We start from the raw sequence: 17724 nt of genomic DNA on the forward strand, positions 1-17724 counted from the left end.
TTGAATAGGACGAACAAAAAGAAGAGAGAAAAATAAAAACCAAAAGTTTTACATTGTTTCTAAACTTTAAAATACTATACACAAACTATATTATTTCTATTTAAAAAATTTAATGCAAACTCCAAATGACAAATTCCACTTAATACAAATAAGCTGTATGCTTAAAAGTACATACTACAGTTCTATGGTTCATCAACCAAACTTCAAAGCACTACTTTTTTTTTAATTTTAAGACATATATTAAAACCACTCGTTCGCTAAACACATGAAATCATATCAATATTAAACAATCTACAAACCAGATTAACAAACAATTAATTTTATAAAGCAAACAAAAATAATCAAACAAACTTCGAAGCACTGGTTCACTAAATACAAAAATATTTTACTACTATCAAACTAGATTAATAGATATATATCTGATAATCAAACGAACTTCGAAGCACTGGTTCCAGGCCACCTGCCCTCCCCTGCAAGTCTGCATCGTGGTGCCCACCCTCTTGTCGTCGCAATCGTCGATCTGCATCAGGCACGACGCCTCGCACAGCGACTTCTTCAGGTCGCACGCCCCGTATATCGTCATCACCACGCAGCCTGTTTGAATTTTTTTTTCAATTTAACAGTACGTCGGGGGTGTTATCTTTACATTCTAGCTTACAACTTTATTTTACTGATTGGAATCCAATTTAAATTTGAAACAAACCAACGAAAACTGATGCTGGTTTTCAAAAAAATATTAAGCTTTTATATATACAAAATCAACTTGATGTAAAAAAGCTATCAATTAGAATGTTTCAAATCAAAAATTTATTCGAAACAATAGCGTAAATTAACGGCAACTCGTACTTTGAAAAAAAAAGTTTACTCGTTGCCAATTGTCAAAAATTAGATTCAACTCGGTGTGAAAGTTTTTCTAACGACCAGCTACCAATTAAAATATTTCAAATCTAATACCGTCGATCAATGGCAACTGGTAGGCGGTGGGCTTGTATTTTTTGAACTGATTCGTGGTGAGCATCTGCAGCTTGGGATCCCTGTTCGCTTCACCGATCAGCAACTGCCTGCTGATCCTACGTTGCTGCGCCTACAATTTATTTTAATTAAATGTGGTTTTGTTGTTTGTTATTATGTTAAAATCACCAACCAGCAGCCGTCTGGTGAATAATTAATTATTTGATACTATAAATTGATACTTCAATTAAAACAATAACTAAAAAGAACTGAGATTTCAAATAACTTTCTCTTTTAAAACTAGTTAACTTCATTTTCAATTTTTTTTTTTAATTTTTTATAGTCCTTGATAAAAAGATTAAAGATTTTTTTTTTAATGTTAAAGATTTAAAACTTCATAACTATAAAGAATTAGCAAGCTGGTAAATAATTCTTTTAACTCTAAAGTTCTGTGCAGCATTTCAAAAAAAAACCTTTGTCAAAAAACAAAAATAGAAGCAAAAATGTAGTCTTTTAACTTTTCATATTTTGCTTCATAAATTTTCACTAATAGTTTGTTTTAATTTATTTCCCTAAACATTCACAAAACAATCAACTAACGATGCTGATGTCGAGGTGGTAGCGGTTGATGACCGACTTACTGTTCTGCTTGCTGATTGGCCGGCTCTGATCGAACGGGAACGCCTGATTGGCTCTTTCGTTGCTGCCGCCTGATTGGTTGGACTCGTCCTTGTCGTTGGAGGGAGCGTCGTCTTGCCTGTTTGTTTCATTTATTTTAATTTTATTTCTTTGTTTGTTTTTTAATGTTAATAAGTCTTAATAAGTTTATATACTTAAGTTTATGGGCTACTTAATTTTTTTTTGAGTAATTAAACATTTTATGTTTTATTGCTTACACTTTTTTTTTTATGTTTTTTATTACTTTTATTCTTTATTAGTTTTTATAAGTTTATTTTATTTATAGTTTAATAAAGTTACAAGCACAGCAATCTTTCTAAAACTAGTGGCTTAAACTACAATTCAATAAACAACTTTTTCGTGGATGGTGAATGTTATTTGCTTGTTTATTATACATTTTGAGATCATTAAACAGTATTGAAAATAAAGTAGCATATTTTAAAGCACGCTTAAAAGTTTTATAACAAAAAAAATATTTTAAAATAACTGTTTACACTCTGTATTATTGGCTTATACTTTATCAAATTAACAGCTGCTTAACTAAGTTCGAATACTTGACTAATCAACATAAAATTTAATGTTATTTATTATCATTTATTGCAATTAAACTAAAATTAAATCTTTAATCTAACATACAAAAACTACTTTAAAGATTAGTTTTGCATTCAAATTAATAGTTCAAAAGACTAGAAGTTTGTAGAGTTAATAAAAATGGTTTTTAAAAAATAAAAACAAATATTTCACCCTCCAATTTTTCGAATTCTCTGCGTCAACTTCTGTCCCCAGTTCATCTTTCTGCTTCTGGAAGGAGAAAGTAGCGGAAGCGGGCTGATCTTTGACTGTTCGCACGTGTCCGGTGTTTCTGTTAAGTTAAAATATTTCGAAATAAAAAAAAACAATAATAATAATTTTTACTTTTAAAATGAAGTTTCGAGTTATATTTAAGAGTTTCTAAAAGTGCGATAGAAGATTATTTGCTGTCGACGAGAACAAAAAATTGATTTATGTTTTTTATAATCCAATAGATATTTAGCAGTATCACTGATTAGAAAGCGGTAATAGGTAGCTTTTTATAATAACTTGCATTTATTTCTTAAAAGATATAAACTTAAAATTTAAAATTGAAAAACACTCATGTTAAATCAAATAAGTACTGACCCAACGTAACATATCTAAACAAGTTTATTTACTGAATTAATCAGACAGTTATACAATTACGTCCAAACGTACTCGATTTCAATTCTGGATTAATTCTAAACGAATGTTTTGTTGATGTGTTGTGAATAATTTCAATTCTCTTCTTTTTCGAAGAGTCGTTCACAAACAAGCTCATCTCTTTCTTTTTAGAAGCTATCGAGTTGTTGTCAACAGTCTTTCCCTCGAAAGACTTTTTTTCAATCAGTTTAGTCACCACATGAGCACTGCTTTTTTCTTTCATTGCCGATCCATTGCCAGTGAGTAGAACGGTTTTTTCTTTCTTTAAAATTAAAAAAAATTAATATCAATCACTTAACCCCAAGCTAGAGAATGGAAACCAAAACTAAATGCTTTAAATAAAAAAAATTAGGTACGAATATAGTTTCAGAATAAGGTTTTAATCTTTTTTTCATATAGTAGCAGTCAATTACTGCTACTATAGAATGTTTATTTTAAAAAAAGTTGTTAAATATTGGAACTAAAATTAAATATTAAAGACTTAATTGCCATTAATAAATGAATATTTTGTGTTTAAATCTACTTCCATTTAAACATACAATACCTACATTACGAAGTACTTTAAACAGTGAGAATAAAAACTTTTGTAAAGTTTATTTAAACTTATCAAAAGTATGTGTATATTCAAAAGTTATTTTGAAGTTGATAAAGTTTGAATTTAAACGAAATGTTAGTTTAGTTAAAAATAAATAAAATACATAAGTAAAAAATAAAGTTTTATTTTTCAAACTACTATCTTAGTTTATAAAAAACGTTTTGTACTTTTAATACATACATAAGATGCTCAGGACCTAATAAACTCCTTAAAAGTAAGTTTTATCTATCATAATATATGATAATCAATATTCAAACTACAGTTTATATAGCTTTAATATTTTACTGATAATCAATTATTATTAATACTTTTAGAAGAAGATAAATCATATAGTATTTAATGTTTAAATTTTTCACTCACTTTAATAAAAGCACTTTCCGAGTTCGTTGAATTTTTTTTCCTATCTTTACTGCTAAACACTGTTTTCTTGCAGCCCGAATGCTCATTGTTTTCAGAATCGCTATCGTTGCAACTGATCAGCGGGAAGAGACCGGGCGCAGTTCTTTTGGGAACCGAACCCGATTGCTGGTTTTCAGAAGTGAAAGCGCCGGAAACCGCAAACGACTTGGAGCGAACCACCTTCTTCCTCTTTTTAGTTTTGCTCGCAGCCGGAGCGCCCACCAGCTCGTCAATGTCGATTTCGTCCGCGTCAAACGCGTCTTCAGGTTCCGAGGAAGCCACGTCGTCGTAGTCGGGCTCGTCAAACAAAACCTGCTTCTTCGCCTCTTTGTTCGAAGCAGCTTCTTTTTCAAACACGGAAAAGCTGTTGGGCTTGCTAACATGGTTTTCAGTGTTTTCACCAACTGACTGCTTCGCACTGTTGTCCAGAAACTCGCTGAGCAGGCTGTCGACGTCGCTCAAGTTGGTTTCCGGTATCTCGTTCGTGCTGCTGCTGTTGTTGTCGATGTACAAAAAGTTGTTGGACAAGTTGACATCCCTGTCTGCCTGTTTGGCGCAGTCCAGCTCGGGCGGCGGTGAAAATCCAGGCAGCCCCAAAATTGCGTTTTGCAGCAGCAAGAGAGACTCGTCAAACTTTTGGTGCACCGGATCCTGCCTGAAAATGTCCGCACTTTTTTCCGGCGTAAACTGCTGGACGCCCGGGCTCTTATCAAAAAAAGAATTGCTCCCTTGCAAAGGTGTGCCGTTGTCGTACACACTGGCTGTTACACAAGGACCAACATTGAAAGAACCGTTTCTTCTTTTTCCTATACCTGGTTTAGCAAGTGTCACTGTTTCTTTCAAACCCTTATTTTCTTTACTCTTTTCATTCAAAATCACCGAAGGTTTAGCTTCAGACAAATTTTCAACCGCAGTACCGTCGTTTTCATGCAAAATTGTAAGTATTTTAACCCCGTCAAACTTCTGCTTGTGGTTCGAGCAGGTGCACTTTCTGTCCTCTTCCACCATCGAGTTGTTCTGCTGCAAAGGTTGAGAGAAGACAAAACTCCTCAACGTTATCTGCAGGTCCTCCTTCATCATGAACATCAGGCCCGCAACTTTCTTCACGCTGTAACCGGTGACGTCCGCCCCGTTTATGCACACGACCTGGTCGCCAACCTTGATGTTGCTGTCCCTGCTGGACAGCGAGCCGGGCCTTATCTTGCTTATGAAGACGCCGTGCTTCAAGTTGAAGTTTTTGTTCTTTGACAGAAGGGCCGTTTCCTGCCTCCTGTTGAACTTGCGCGTTCTGACTGAAAGGCCCAGGCTCTGGCCTCCGCTGAAGCTCAAGTTTATCACCTTTGTCACGATGGTCAGCTCGCTCGGGGGGTTTTTCCTGCGTATGGAGTGGTGGATTTTGCGGATGAAACCTGAACTGCCCGAACTGTTGGTTTTCAGCAGGCTTGTTTCCTTTTCTGCGCTGTAGATGCTGTTGCTTGGCTTTCTGCAGCAGGGGCACACTTCACTGCTGTCCTTGAACTTCGAGTTGGTCATCTTTTCAAGGACATCTGAAGACAGTTCAATGCCGACGCGCAGCGGATCAAATTTGCTCACTCGGATGTTTGCCTGGAATAAAAAAAATGCTTTAAATGAATTTTATATGTATAAAAAAATTAGAGCTATAAGTAAAACAAAAAGCTAAATAGATTATTTTAAATTTCATTCTAACAATTTATTTTAGGGTTAAAACTTTTTTTTGCATTCCATTTTAAAAATTTCAGATGAACTACTCCTTAAAAGTGTTAAGGGCATAGGGGGGTCAGACATCTTTTTTTACTAAAATTAACATTTGATTATATATAAAAGCATAAAGTAAAAAAATACAAGCCAGTTTTTATAGAATTAAAAAAAATTATTTAACTTTAGAGATATTATGATTTTTATAAAAAGTATCTGATACAAACGTATAGACCCCAAATTTTTTGGGGTCATTTTTCTAGGAAATTTTAAAAATCACTAAAAAACTATCTTCTCCTTCATTTTTTGAGCTCGAGACCTAAAACTTTCAGGAAACTTTCCTTTTAAGGTTTATAAGACTTTGAATGTAGGAATGCAAAAACATTAAAAGATAAAAATTTTAGATAATAAAAACAAAAAAATAGGTGGTATTTTTTGTTTTTATTTTTTGTTTCAAAATTTCTGCATTCAATCTTTTTGAAATTTAATAAACACTTTCTTTGAAAATTTGAAGAAGATTGCTTAGATTTTTAGTGTAATGGTCTTTTTTGCGTTTCTAGTTTGCGCCTTCCATTAGGAACCTATTGAGGTCACCAACTTTGATGTCTCATATCTCAATAAGTACTTTGAATTTTTTCAGGTGGTTAAAAATGTCTGATAGCTCAGATAAAACTCTATAAAATAAGATCAACTTGTAAAAATCAAGGTGGACCTCCCCTATGCCCTTAACAATAGCTTCAACATAATGGCTTTAAAAATAAGTAGTCTATACATTCAAATATAGGCAGTATGAACTGATTTTTTTTAATTTTTACTTTATCTTTAAGATTTTTTTGTAATTACTATTACTGTTAACTACATGAAATATCGAATAAACTTAAATTTAAATTTTTGAGAGCTGTAAGGGACCTTTTTGGAAAAGTAAAACAAACTTAAATGGTAAAACGAAAGGGTTATGCATATATCCTTTTGTCTAACAACAGAGTTGCCACTGGTTTTTGAGAAACTTTTTTCAGGTTTTCTGAGTTTCTTCCAGGTGTTTTAAACGTTTTTGGGTCTATTTTTATTTTAAAGTTAAGTTTCAGGAAAAAAACTGTGGTAAATAGTATAACAACATCGAAAAGATATTGTAGAGTTAATTTTAATAAGTTTTTTTATAAAAAAAAATTTGATAATGATAAAAACTTTTTATGTATATGACGTATTTTTTGTGTCAAATCAAAATTTTACTATTTTTCAAGTTAAATTTCAGATTTTTTAAGTTTGTTTTTCAAAATTCCAGGTTATTTTAGCCTAAATTGTAAATTTCCAGGCTTTTCCTTAATTCCAGGCTTTGTGGTAACCACGTGAAAATGAATACAACTCAATTTGTTAAAACTTTAGCATAAGCTCAACTATAATAAAGATTTTAGAATTTTTACAGTCTGTATTTTATATTTTGTTAGATACTTTCAAAAATGCATTTTTTATTTTAATAAAAACATTTTTATTTAAAATCATGAATTTTTTTACAAAATTAATTGTTTTTTTACATAAGTTTCTTTTTAGATAAAGTTTTATTTGATAATAAATCTAGCAGTGACTTTTCCAACAGACTTCAAGAACTTTTAAATGTACTTTGTTGGCTCAAATCACAAAAAAAAAAATTAATGAATTTTTAAACTTCTAAAGAATTGACTATAAAAGAGTTACCAGCTAAACATTTGATACAATGCTAACAATACCTTAAAATAAGAAAAAAGTATTATTATTTTCTAAAAACCATTTATAGCTCGAAATTTAAGTTTTTTGATATTATTGAAAGTTTGACAAGATACAATGGCCTTAATTTAACTTTTTTTAAACATACTTCTTTGCTTTTTCTTTTAACAAAATAGTCTTTATCTTTAAAGTTTATAAATCTATGTTTTACTAGGCACCGATTAAAAGTAGCTTTATGTTTAAATTTAAGCCAATAAAAACACAAAAAACAACTTTTTTTTATACATTTAAACCATAAAAAAAATTATTACTTTCTAAATTAACAGTACTTAAATTCTTTAATATTTAAAGCTTTCTAGAAAATAAATATTTACCTTTTATTTTAAAACTAATAAAATTTTTTAATACTTAATATAAAAAACAAACATACTTGTACACAGAGCTACTATACATTTTAATCTTGTAGAAAATAATTTGTTTAAAAAAGACAAAGATCTAAGTTTTCTTAATTGCAAATGTAATTACAACAAAAATAAGCTGTTTAAATGAAAAAATATATAGTATAATGAAAAATATTTGTTCAATAAAAAGAGATAGAGTGAAAGTAATTCTTCACAAAAATATTAGATAATTATCAAAAAAAATAGGTGTTTTTTAATATTTTATCACTTGAAATTAAAGTTGATTACACTTTTTAAAATACTGTTATGCATATATAATGACTTAGATAACATGTATCATACACAAGAATCAGGGTTTGTTTTAAATTAAATAAGTTTTTTCTATACCTGTATTAGTTTATAAACTTTTTAGCACTTTAAACCTGATTTAACGACTTATATTAAAATATATATATAATGGTATTAAAACATTTGTAAAACACTAGACTTTTTCTAAAATGATAGCTACGACAATCAAAGGACTAAATCAATTTAAAATATACAAGTTTACAAACCAACCTTCTGGCCAAACTTTGCTCTGACAGACCTGTTCCAAACTCTGCTCCCATTTGTCCGCATCTCCACTGCTGAAACATTGGAAGAATTTGCGCTCTTCTCATTACAGCTGGCCTTCACTCTCCTCTGCTTCCTTTTGAATGGAGGCAGCGACAAGGAACGCTCCAGGGTGGCTCCCGAAGACATTCCAACATTTATTGATGTCATAATTTTCAAATATTATTTTACATGCTGAAAGTAATATGGTTGTGTATGGCTAAGGTAATAAAAAAATACACTGTCTTGAAATGAAGTTGTAAAAACAATGTTAAAAGTTGAAGTTAACATCTAAGTTTCAAGTGTTGTAAAAAAAACTAATGTAGACAAACTATTGCTTTTTGAAACTATAAAATAGATACTTTTACTTTTTTATGTAAGATTTTTTGCCCTACAAGATATGTAATTTAGAAACAGACAAGTTACTTAGTCTAAAGTTGTATTGTTCTTTTTAATTTAAGAGCACAAAAAAATTGTTAGAAAATAAACTGACAACTCCATGACTTCCATTACACTTGCAAAAAGTACTACTTTTTAGTAAAAAGCAACTAAACTAATTAAAAAAAAACAATTTGACAAATATTAATTTGTTCAATTTTGACCAAAAGATTTTAGCAATTAGTTTTAAAATAAATAACAATTTATAATTTTGGTAAAATCAAACAAAAGTTGTCTAGTTCTAAAAACAGGAGGAAAATCTGTTAAAGATTTTTTTAATGCGTTAAGTTTACATTTTAATAAACAATTAGATAATATTAATTTTTCTTTTGTGGACGAAAATCATCTTACGAGTGATTTGATATACTAGTGATATACTAGTAGGTCCTCCCATAACATTATTTATGAGTTGATAAACATGTAAACATGCCAATGTATTAAAAAAAATTTGATTTTTTTTACTATTTTTTAGAACAAATATTTTGTAATAAGGTTGTCAAAAGTTTTTTGAAAAATGTTCAGGTTTTCTTAATTTCTTCAAGGACTTTGAAAATACAACTTTGTTTGTTAATTTTTAGTATAAAACATAATTCAAGGTAAAAATTGTCTTAAATGGTATAAATTACTGAAAAGATACTGTATTGCTACTTTTAATGTGTTTTTTTTAAATATATATGATACAAAAAAATTGTATTTGATATATTTTTTATACTTAATCTAAATGACATAATTTCACGTGTAATACTGTTTAAAACTCCAGGTTTTTCTTTTTTTCAAAATTTCTCAAATTACATATTATTATTGCCTAAATTGTCAAACTCCACCTATTTCAAAACTTTCATGTATTTTGACAACCTTGTTTAGAATTCAATACTAAATGGTCTATGATGACAATTAAGAAACACAGACGTTTTAAAAACATTAAATTTATTTTTTAATCAACTTTTGTACCAATTTTTAACTAGCAGATTTTATTTATTTTAAATGCTGTCTACTAAATAATCTTCATGGTTCCATTAAACTTTCAAAACAGAAATTGTTTGTTAAAAACTTTTGAATAATGTTTTAGAAGTTTTAATAGTTTTAAAAAGTATTCATTATTTAAATGATGTTTTGTGTTGCTAGCAGTAGTAAAACTGAGTAATTTGGCAACAAATATGGAACCAGTTTTTCTAAAAAAATACTTCATTATGTAGAATTGTGTATATCACAATTATCTAAGCAATATACAGATTTTATGACTGATGCTTCCTTTTAGATTAAAAAAAAAAAGTGTTACAAAAACTTTTAAAAATTTAGAGCTTAAGTTTTGTTTTTTTAGACTTTGTTAAAAGTTTAGTTTTTGTTTGAAAATAAGTAATTTATGAACCATTTTTTGTTGTTTACATACACTGTATAACACAAATACATCTCAAAAATTAAAAAAAAAACAAATTAACTTTAAAATTTGGGTTACTATTAGTTTATAAATACATATAATTCCAAATTAAACTTTATAATGAAAAAGTTTAACATACACTGCTTTAAAAATATCTTAGTCTAATTTATATCCATAAACATATGGCTCTGTTGTAAAGGGGTTGTAATGGAAGCATTGAAAGCTGTAAAAGCTGAACTTCTAAATATTAAGTCACTAACTAGTCTAAACACATAAACACGTAAATAGAAGAAAAATTATATTATTTGTTAAAAAACACTTTTAAGGTTTGTGTACGTACTATTATACTAGTTAATTGTTTTTTTTTTCAAAATCTAATTGTGGGTTCACTTTGATGCAGGGTTGCCACTCTTTGAGTCAAAAACCTTCCCTGAATGACCAGAAACTTTCCTGAGTTTCCCTGAGTTTTTTTCAAATCCTTTTTTTTTTTTGGATTTGAAAAATCTTTTTTTTTTTGGGTTTGGATCAAATTTTTTGGATTAAGTCTTGAATATCAGTCAAAAGGGCTTTTTTTTTTAATTCCCAAACAATTCTGAATTAAATTACTAGCAGTGTTTTTTTTTTCTTTGCGCATTGTACTACAAGATCTAACAACAAAAAACATTGGATAAGGTCTACAGTGCCAAAGCCTTGACTTTCATGTGCCATGAGACAAGCTCAAGTTTACAAAGTTTGATCATACAAATTTGATCATCAGACCACAAGCTTTTGGTAGTCTGAGAACAGTTTCGTCCTTTTCCTTTAAAAATTAAAAAATAGAAGTTTTATAACAAAAAAAAACTTTTCTTTCCGTTAAAAAATAAATATTTTTTATTTAAAAAATTTAATTTTGACAGAATTTTCTAAATGTTCAAGGGAATAATTCTAAAAAATTTGAGGTATTTATCTCAAAAAACGTAGGAAATAGATTTTTAGTGATTTCTACTTATTTGCTGTTTTAGTTTGTGCCTCCCATATGGGACCTATTATGGGCTCTGACTTTGAACGTCTATATCTCAAAAATTGTTTCAAGTTATAAAAACCTGTAAAAAGCAACTTGTAGCTTGATTAAAACAAAACAAAATGGGAGTAAATTGTGAAAAAGGTGGTTTACCTATATTCCTTAATATTCCCTTAATTCTAAGAATATAGAAGGCTAAAAAATCTCCAAATAAGCAGTTAAAAACTAATAAAATTATTTTTTTTGAAAATCTTGTTTAACTAAATTTTATTTTAGATCTATAAAAAATCTAAATTCCCTGAGTGTTTGGCAACCATATTAATGGCAATGATTACATGGTTGGGTTGAGATGTTATTGTCAAAGCTGGCAAACAAATGCTTTGGGATTTGAGCTACATGAATTTGACACACTTAGTTGACTTTAGTGTTGAGATTTCAAGCTTGTTATTACTGAGATGTTTACTGTAAACTTCACACTCTATTATCCTATATTTGTGAAAATATTTTCAAAACTTGAGGTCAATTTAAGTATTTACAATTAAGGGAAAAGGGGGGGAGGGGTAAAATACTTTTTTCACAATTTGACCTTGTTTTAAATAGTTTTTACTAGGCTACAATATTCTTTTTACAGTTTAAAAAATTCAAATTAATTTTTGAATCACAGCTAGTCAAAGTCGGAGGCAACATTAGGCTCCTTATGGGAGGCGCAAACTAAAACTAAAAAATAAACTATTTTACTAAAAACCTATTTTCTTCTACGTAATTTAGATAGAAAGTGTTCCTTGATATATTTGAAAATTCTGTCAGCAGGATTTTTTTTAAATAAAAACTTTATATTAAAAATAAACAAAAAAACAGTTTTTTTTTTTATTATTACAAAATTTCTATTTTTTGATATTTTTAAACTTTGTTTTGACACAACTTTTCAAAAATTACAAGGAACATTTCCTGAAAATTTGAGGTAGATATCTCAAAAAACGTAGGAGGAGATAATTTTTAGTGATTTCTAGTTATTTGCCATTTTAGTTTGCTCTACCCATAAGGAACCTATTGTTGCCTCCAACTTTGACTGGCTATATCTCAACAATCATTTGTGAATTTTTTAAATCTGTAAAAAGCATCTTGTAGATTAGTAAAAACTGTATAAAATAATAAGATTAAATTGTGAAAAAGTGTTTTACCCCCATATGCCCTTGATAGTAAATTCTAAAACTTTACACTTTTAAACTGGTCTCCAATTAGCTGTCACCAACAGTTTTATTATCTTGGTTGAGAGGTAGTTTTTATTTTTCCTTAGTTTGATCGATTTTTCTGACAGCTGAAGTCTTAGGGGTCCTTGTGATGGGTTGGAAAACTCTTCAAGTTGGAAAGACTTAATCATAGTGGTCCACCTACACATTCACAAAAAAATACAAGCTTTATTTTAAGGGGAAAATAAAACTTCACATGTCATCTTTGGTATGATGATACCTAGGATGATTTTGCACCAATTTTGAGCTGAAATTATATTGTACTTGAGGTGTTTTTTTACCATAATTTTGGGCTAAAAATCAATGTTTTAAGCCTACTAAGTTTAAATCTAAAAACACACTTTATTTCAAACAAAATGTATGAATACATAGTAAGAATTAAATTTATTTACAATCAACTAAAATAATTTATTTAATTTATTTCATAATATTGTAATCAACTTAAATTATTATATTGATGTAATTGCTTTATATTGTAAAATAAAAGCATTTAAGCGTTCAAGTTTTATTAGTTTTTTATGATAAATAATTTTTTTTTTTATATATATATTTGAAATATAAATTTTTAGTTAAAATTATAGTTAAAAATGACATCAAATATAATATAATTTCAGCTTGATACCATCCTAGGTAATTACTTACTTTATCTTTTTCACTGAAAAGGCTTTTTTGTTGTAAAATATAATAAATAATGAACTACACATGATCAAAAACAACAACAATAGCATCCAAGACAACCTGCAACCAGTTTCGTCCTAATTAGGACTTGTCAGGCAGGCATAGTTGCAATAAACCTCTGTACAAAGTTCTGAAGCGACCTTTTGTGAGTAAAGTTGAAAATATTGAGTTGTAGAAAATACAGTTTGAGACTGTTGTTTTTTAAAATTTACCTTCAGAAAACGTTTATTGTTGCAGAAGGGAGAATGAGTTCTTATGTTTTTCTACCTTGAAAATATAAATAAATTGTTTAAGCACAAAAAAAATACTTCATAAACACAAGTTTTATTCAAACTTGCCTAAAGTATAAATTAATTTAAAGACACCTATAATTTATTTTTAGTTGTTTTCTTTTCACTTTATAGAATCTAATTTCATTATTTAAAATTTCACCATGATATACAAGGAAGGTTTGGATGTTGTGCTTATATGAAACTACACTGCTAGTGGTTCAACTTATTCTCTATGTTCAGCATTCAATCTGAAAGTTCTCAAAGTACTTACTAAGGGTGTTTTACAAGTACATCGAACGCAATGTAGTTAAATAAAAAGATAAAATACAAGTAATCTAACTTTACATAAATAAAGTAAAATCTGAGACGAAAACAAAACAACGTTCATATATCATATTCCATTTGATAAAAATACTGACTGACACCAATTTACTTTCAGTTGTTATAGATAACATTTCCTACTGCAATTTAAAACTTTAGTGAATTATTAAAAGAAGGTTCTTATGAGCTTTAAATTGTTTTAACACCATAACTTAACTAAAAGTTCTTAAAAAAAAAACTTTTTCGTGTTATTTTTTTGCTAATTATATTTAAAAATTAATTTATTAAAAAAACTTAAGAAAAAACAAAAAATACAACTAGTTTTGTTTCAAACAGTTCAAGTTTAGCTAACAATATTTAGAATTTAAAAAGCTGTATATTACCTATTAAGTCACATTAGTTATTAAAAGTTTATTTCAAAACCAAGCTAGAATTTTTTTAAATGAAAATAAGTGCACTACATGTAACATTTTAAAAGCTCAAGCTAAAATGTCTAAGTTTTTGTTTTGCCCTACAAATATAAAACTGATAATAAGCTTTTATCAATAACTATACAAGCTATCAATTACTTTAAGGTAAACTTACTTAAGTCTTTAAAAATTTTTATATAAAGCTTATAAATAAATTCATTCCTAACTATTTTCAACCACAATAAAAGTTTTTAAGCGATCACTTGGTGTTTTTAAATCAGCATTAGGGACTCCTATAAAATATACTTACGTTGTAGTAACCTCTTATTTAAAAATTTTAGTAATTTATTTTGTTATACTGCTTTATATTCTATATTTAAATTTTATGCGTCTAATCTTAACAATTAAAATGTAAGTTTTACACTTCGTAGATGTATAGGTGTCTAGTTAATAACAATTTGATCTGTTGTAAAACTAATTAAAATCTACACAAAAATAGATTAAACTTGGTTACCATTACAAAACTTCTATACTATTGAAAACGAATAAAAGTTTGTAATTTTAATATATTTTTTCTTGTTAAGTCTTAACACTTAACCAAATGGAATCAAAACGGCAGCTCTAAAACTAAATTTATAAATCGTAGTTGTATTTAAGTTCTATATTTTAAACTAAGCTTAACAAACTTTCATTGTATAAATTAATTGTTATTAATTAAACTGTTAAATACAGTAATTCGACAAATTTTAACTAACATTCCGCATTAGGTAAAGATTAATATTAAATGAAAAAACTAAAAAGGTTTGTTATAGTTAAAGAATAAAAAAATAATTATTAAACAACTAGTAGCAATATACTAGTTTAATAAATTTTGGTGTTCTAAGTCCTAATTTTATTTCAACTTAAAGGACTTAAAATCTTAAATTAATTGTAACACTGTGTTGACCTTGTATATATATTATATTTATTTTTTATAATTTTGTTTTATCGTATTTGAAAATTTAGTTAGTTAAAAAAACGGTTGAAAAAAACAAACTATATAACAACATATTAAAATAATCATAGATATCTAATAATAGTAGATAAACTTATTAAAAAAATAATGAAAACAACATTTGTTATATTTGTCTATAAAATTTATTACAATTTCAAAAAGTTCCTAAAAGTAAACGAGAAAAGTAATCGTAAAAAGAAATTAGTTATAAAACTTCTAGGCTTCTTTCTACTCATTTTTGCAAGATCGACTAGTGACGACGTAAAACCGGGAGTAAGGAAGAAAACGGAATCAATTAATTTAAGTGCTTTTTCATATACCAAAACGTAACTGCAAAATTACACATGACGTTCAGACACGTAAGAAAAACTATAACTTTGTTAGTTTTGAATTGTGACGTCATTACGCGTCGAAGTAAACTACTAATCGTCTCCCGCCTAATATTGCGGCTGAGCTTCAGTTTGATCAACCTGGTCTTCAACTTGATGAATGATATCTTCCATTAAATCTTCAATTTCATCAGTTTGATCTTCCATTTGATCTCCGACTTGAACCTCCTGTCGTTCTGCGTTTTGAGGTTCCGGTTGAACGCGCACGTAGTACAGCGCAAACGGATCCCTCACTCTCAGAACGTCTCCCAATGAAATGTTGCTGACGAAGCTGTCGTTGCAGCAAGTCCACTGACCATTAGGCGCTTTGCAGTACGCCCAGTAGTGACCCCCGCCCACCATAACGGCGTACAACTTGTACAATACATCGGATCCACAGGCAGCATCTTCCATGTACTTTCCGATGTTGATCTCTTCAGGAAACTCACAAGATTTCCTGTCGAACCACGAGCGCTTGTACTCTTCCTTGAACCTGAGAAGCAATACGTGCGGCGGCGTTTCGATGACCGTCTTCTCTGTGCACTCGGTTTTCTCCTTGCACTCATCGCACGTCCGCAAGACGTCGCACCCCGTTTCCCCGCACAGCGTGTCGAGGAGGTCCGTGACCCTTCCCTTGTTCAGTAAAATATTTGCAGTACCGCTCAGCTCCTTCTTCACGTTTCCGCACTTCTTGCACCTGTATAAGTCGGCCGTCTTGGTATAGAAGATGTCCCTTATTATACTGTTCTTGTCCTCGTCCTCCAAATTGTCCTCCAGGTGCATAAGCAGGTCCTCGGCGTCTCCCACCCGCCCAACTTCCATCAGTTTCGTGTCGCGCATCACTGATCCGAAGAACTTTCCCGACCTGATGTCCCTGTCCGTCTTCGTGCAATGTTCAAAGTGCCTCACGTACTCTTTCACCAAGCAGTTGTAGCACTGTTTCCCGCGGTTTTCTTCGCGCGCTTTTTCTTTACAGTCGCACGTCATGTCCCTGAAGTGGTTGATGAAGGCGGGCGTGTGGTTCAGCGCCTGCATGCACGCGTTCGCGTAGCACGTGTTTCCGATGTTGGGGATTCCCGGGAGCTTGGAGCGGTCCTTGAAGGTTTCCGGCCATTCCGTGTTGAGCTTGGTGTTGCTTTTCATATTTTAGATTAGTTTGTGTAAAAGATCTCTGAAAGTTTTTTATTTGTTATTTGCTTATATAACTGTTTATAGATTTAAGGTGAATGAAGTTTTCTAAGTTTTGCTTTATTGAAAAATGTATGAACATTATTCAAACACTTTGAGTTTTTATCTTTGGATCTTTTGTTTTAAACGTGTTGTTCTTTTATGTGCGTTAGACCAGTGGTCGTTAAGCTAATAAAAACCTTAGTACACCAAACTGCAGAATAAAATCGGTGCACCCCAACATCTAATTTTAATAAGCGCCGCTAGTTGCGGTACTATATAAACGCTTTTACTAATACATTTCTAGTTAAAGCAAAATTCTTGAGGTTTTGTATTAATGAGTTATGTTTTCATGGAAATTAAAGATTTAATTCCTATTTTATAAAATCATAACTAAGTTTATATTTACATGCAAATCTTTAAATAACTAATGCTTAAATTTATTATTTGATTATAACTATAATGAAATTTTCTATTTGGTTTATTTTATTTTCACAATGATATTTTAACTGTTTGATTTTGTCTTACATAACTATTAATTAAACACATCTTCTAATCACTACAAAATCCACACTACAGTACTCTTAAGATATTTTATTTGTTATTAACTACATACTTAAACTAATTCTACATATTTTACTTTGTGAGTATTATCTGTTTTAACCAATGGTATTAAACAAACAGAAAAACGACAACAACAATGAACGACTTTAAAACTGCTAAATTCAAAATAATGTATATCTTGTTGCTCTCCTTATAGTTGAAGCAGATATTTTATTTTTCATTCATTGAATTTTTGCACTTCACGAAGTTCAGAGTTGTAACTGATTGTCACTTCTTTCTGGTAAAAAAAACCTAAAGTATAACTACATTTTGTTATGAAGTTTTGTTACATACAACTACTACATTTTAAGGGAATTAGTATTTTAATTTAGATTTAAGTCACTCTTTCAATCAAAAAAGCATGCCTGATTTACCATAAGCCAGTTTTTAATTCCTTAAGCTAATATAAATTTAAAAAAAAGTATTTTTCCTGGCCAAAATAAAATAACAAACTAATAAAGCTAAAATGAATAAAACATCAGTTAACTCAAAAAATATCTGAATGAAAAAAAAATTTAGGAATTAGAAATAGTTTCAAATTAGTCTGAATTTTTCAAAAAAAGTTCAAACAAACATATGTCAGCATGATTTTTTCATA

The 17724-nt window shown here is 29.5% G+C and overlaps 2 protein-coding genes across 3 annotated transcripts in view; both read right to left on the minus strand.

Annotated features, from left to right (window-relative positions):
- Positions 1-8433, minus strand: part of LOC145837731 (uncharacterized) — a 31893-nt gene extending 23460 nt beyond the window's left edge. For both annotated transcript variants that reach the window (XM_082945161.1, XM_082945162.1), the window contains exons 1-7: positions 8215-8433; positions 3800-5443; positions 2860-3106; positions 2374-2491; positions 1552-1708; positions 955-1084; positions 437-594 (exon numbers count right to left, since the gene is read on the minus strand). In XM_082945161.1, coding sequence (XP_082801287.1) covers positions 437-594; positions 955-1084; positions 1552-1708; positions 2374-2491; positions 2860-3106; positions 3800-5443; positions 8215-8418 — 2658 coding nt within the window. In that variant the 5' untranslated portion in view covers positions 8419-8433. The remainder of the gene's footprint in view (positions 1-436; positions 595-954; positions 1085-1551; positions 1709-2373; positions 2492-2859; positions 3107-3799; positions 5444-8214) is intronic.
- Positions 8434-15425: 6992 nt separating this feature from the next.
- Positions 15426-16499, minus strand: LOC145839141 (ubiquitin carboxyl-terminal hydrolase 36-like). Its single transcript, XM_082946751.1, has one exon. It carries the CDS (start codon positions 16497-16499, stop codon positions 15426-15428), a length of 1074 nt encoding a protein of 357 aa, XP_082802877.1.
- Between the last annotated feature and the right edge of the window lie 1225 nt (positions 16500-17724).

The sequence above is a fragment of the Thalia democratica genome, chromosome 6 (assembly GCF_965202585.1).
Source record: "Thalia democratica chromosome 6, ktThaDemo2.hap1.1, whole genome shotgun sequence".
Lineage (NCBI taxonomy): Eukaryota > Metazoa > Chordata > Thaliacea > Salpida > Salpidae > Thalia > Thalia democratica.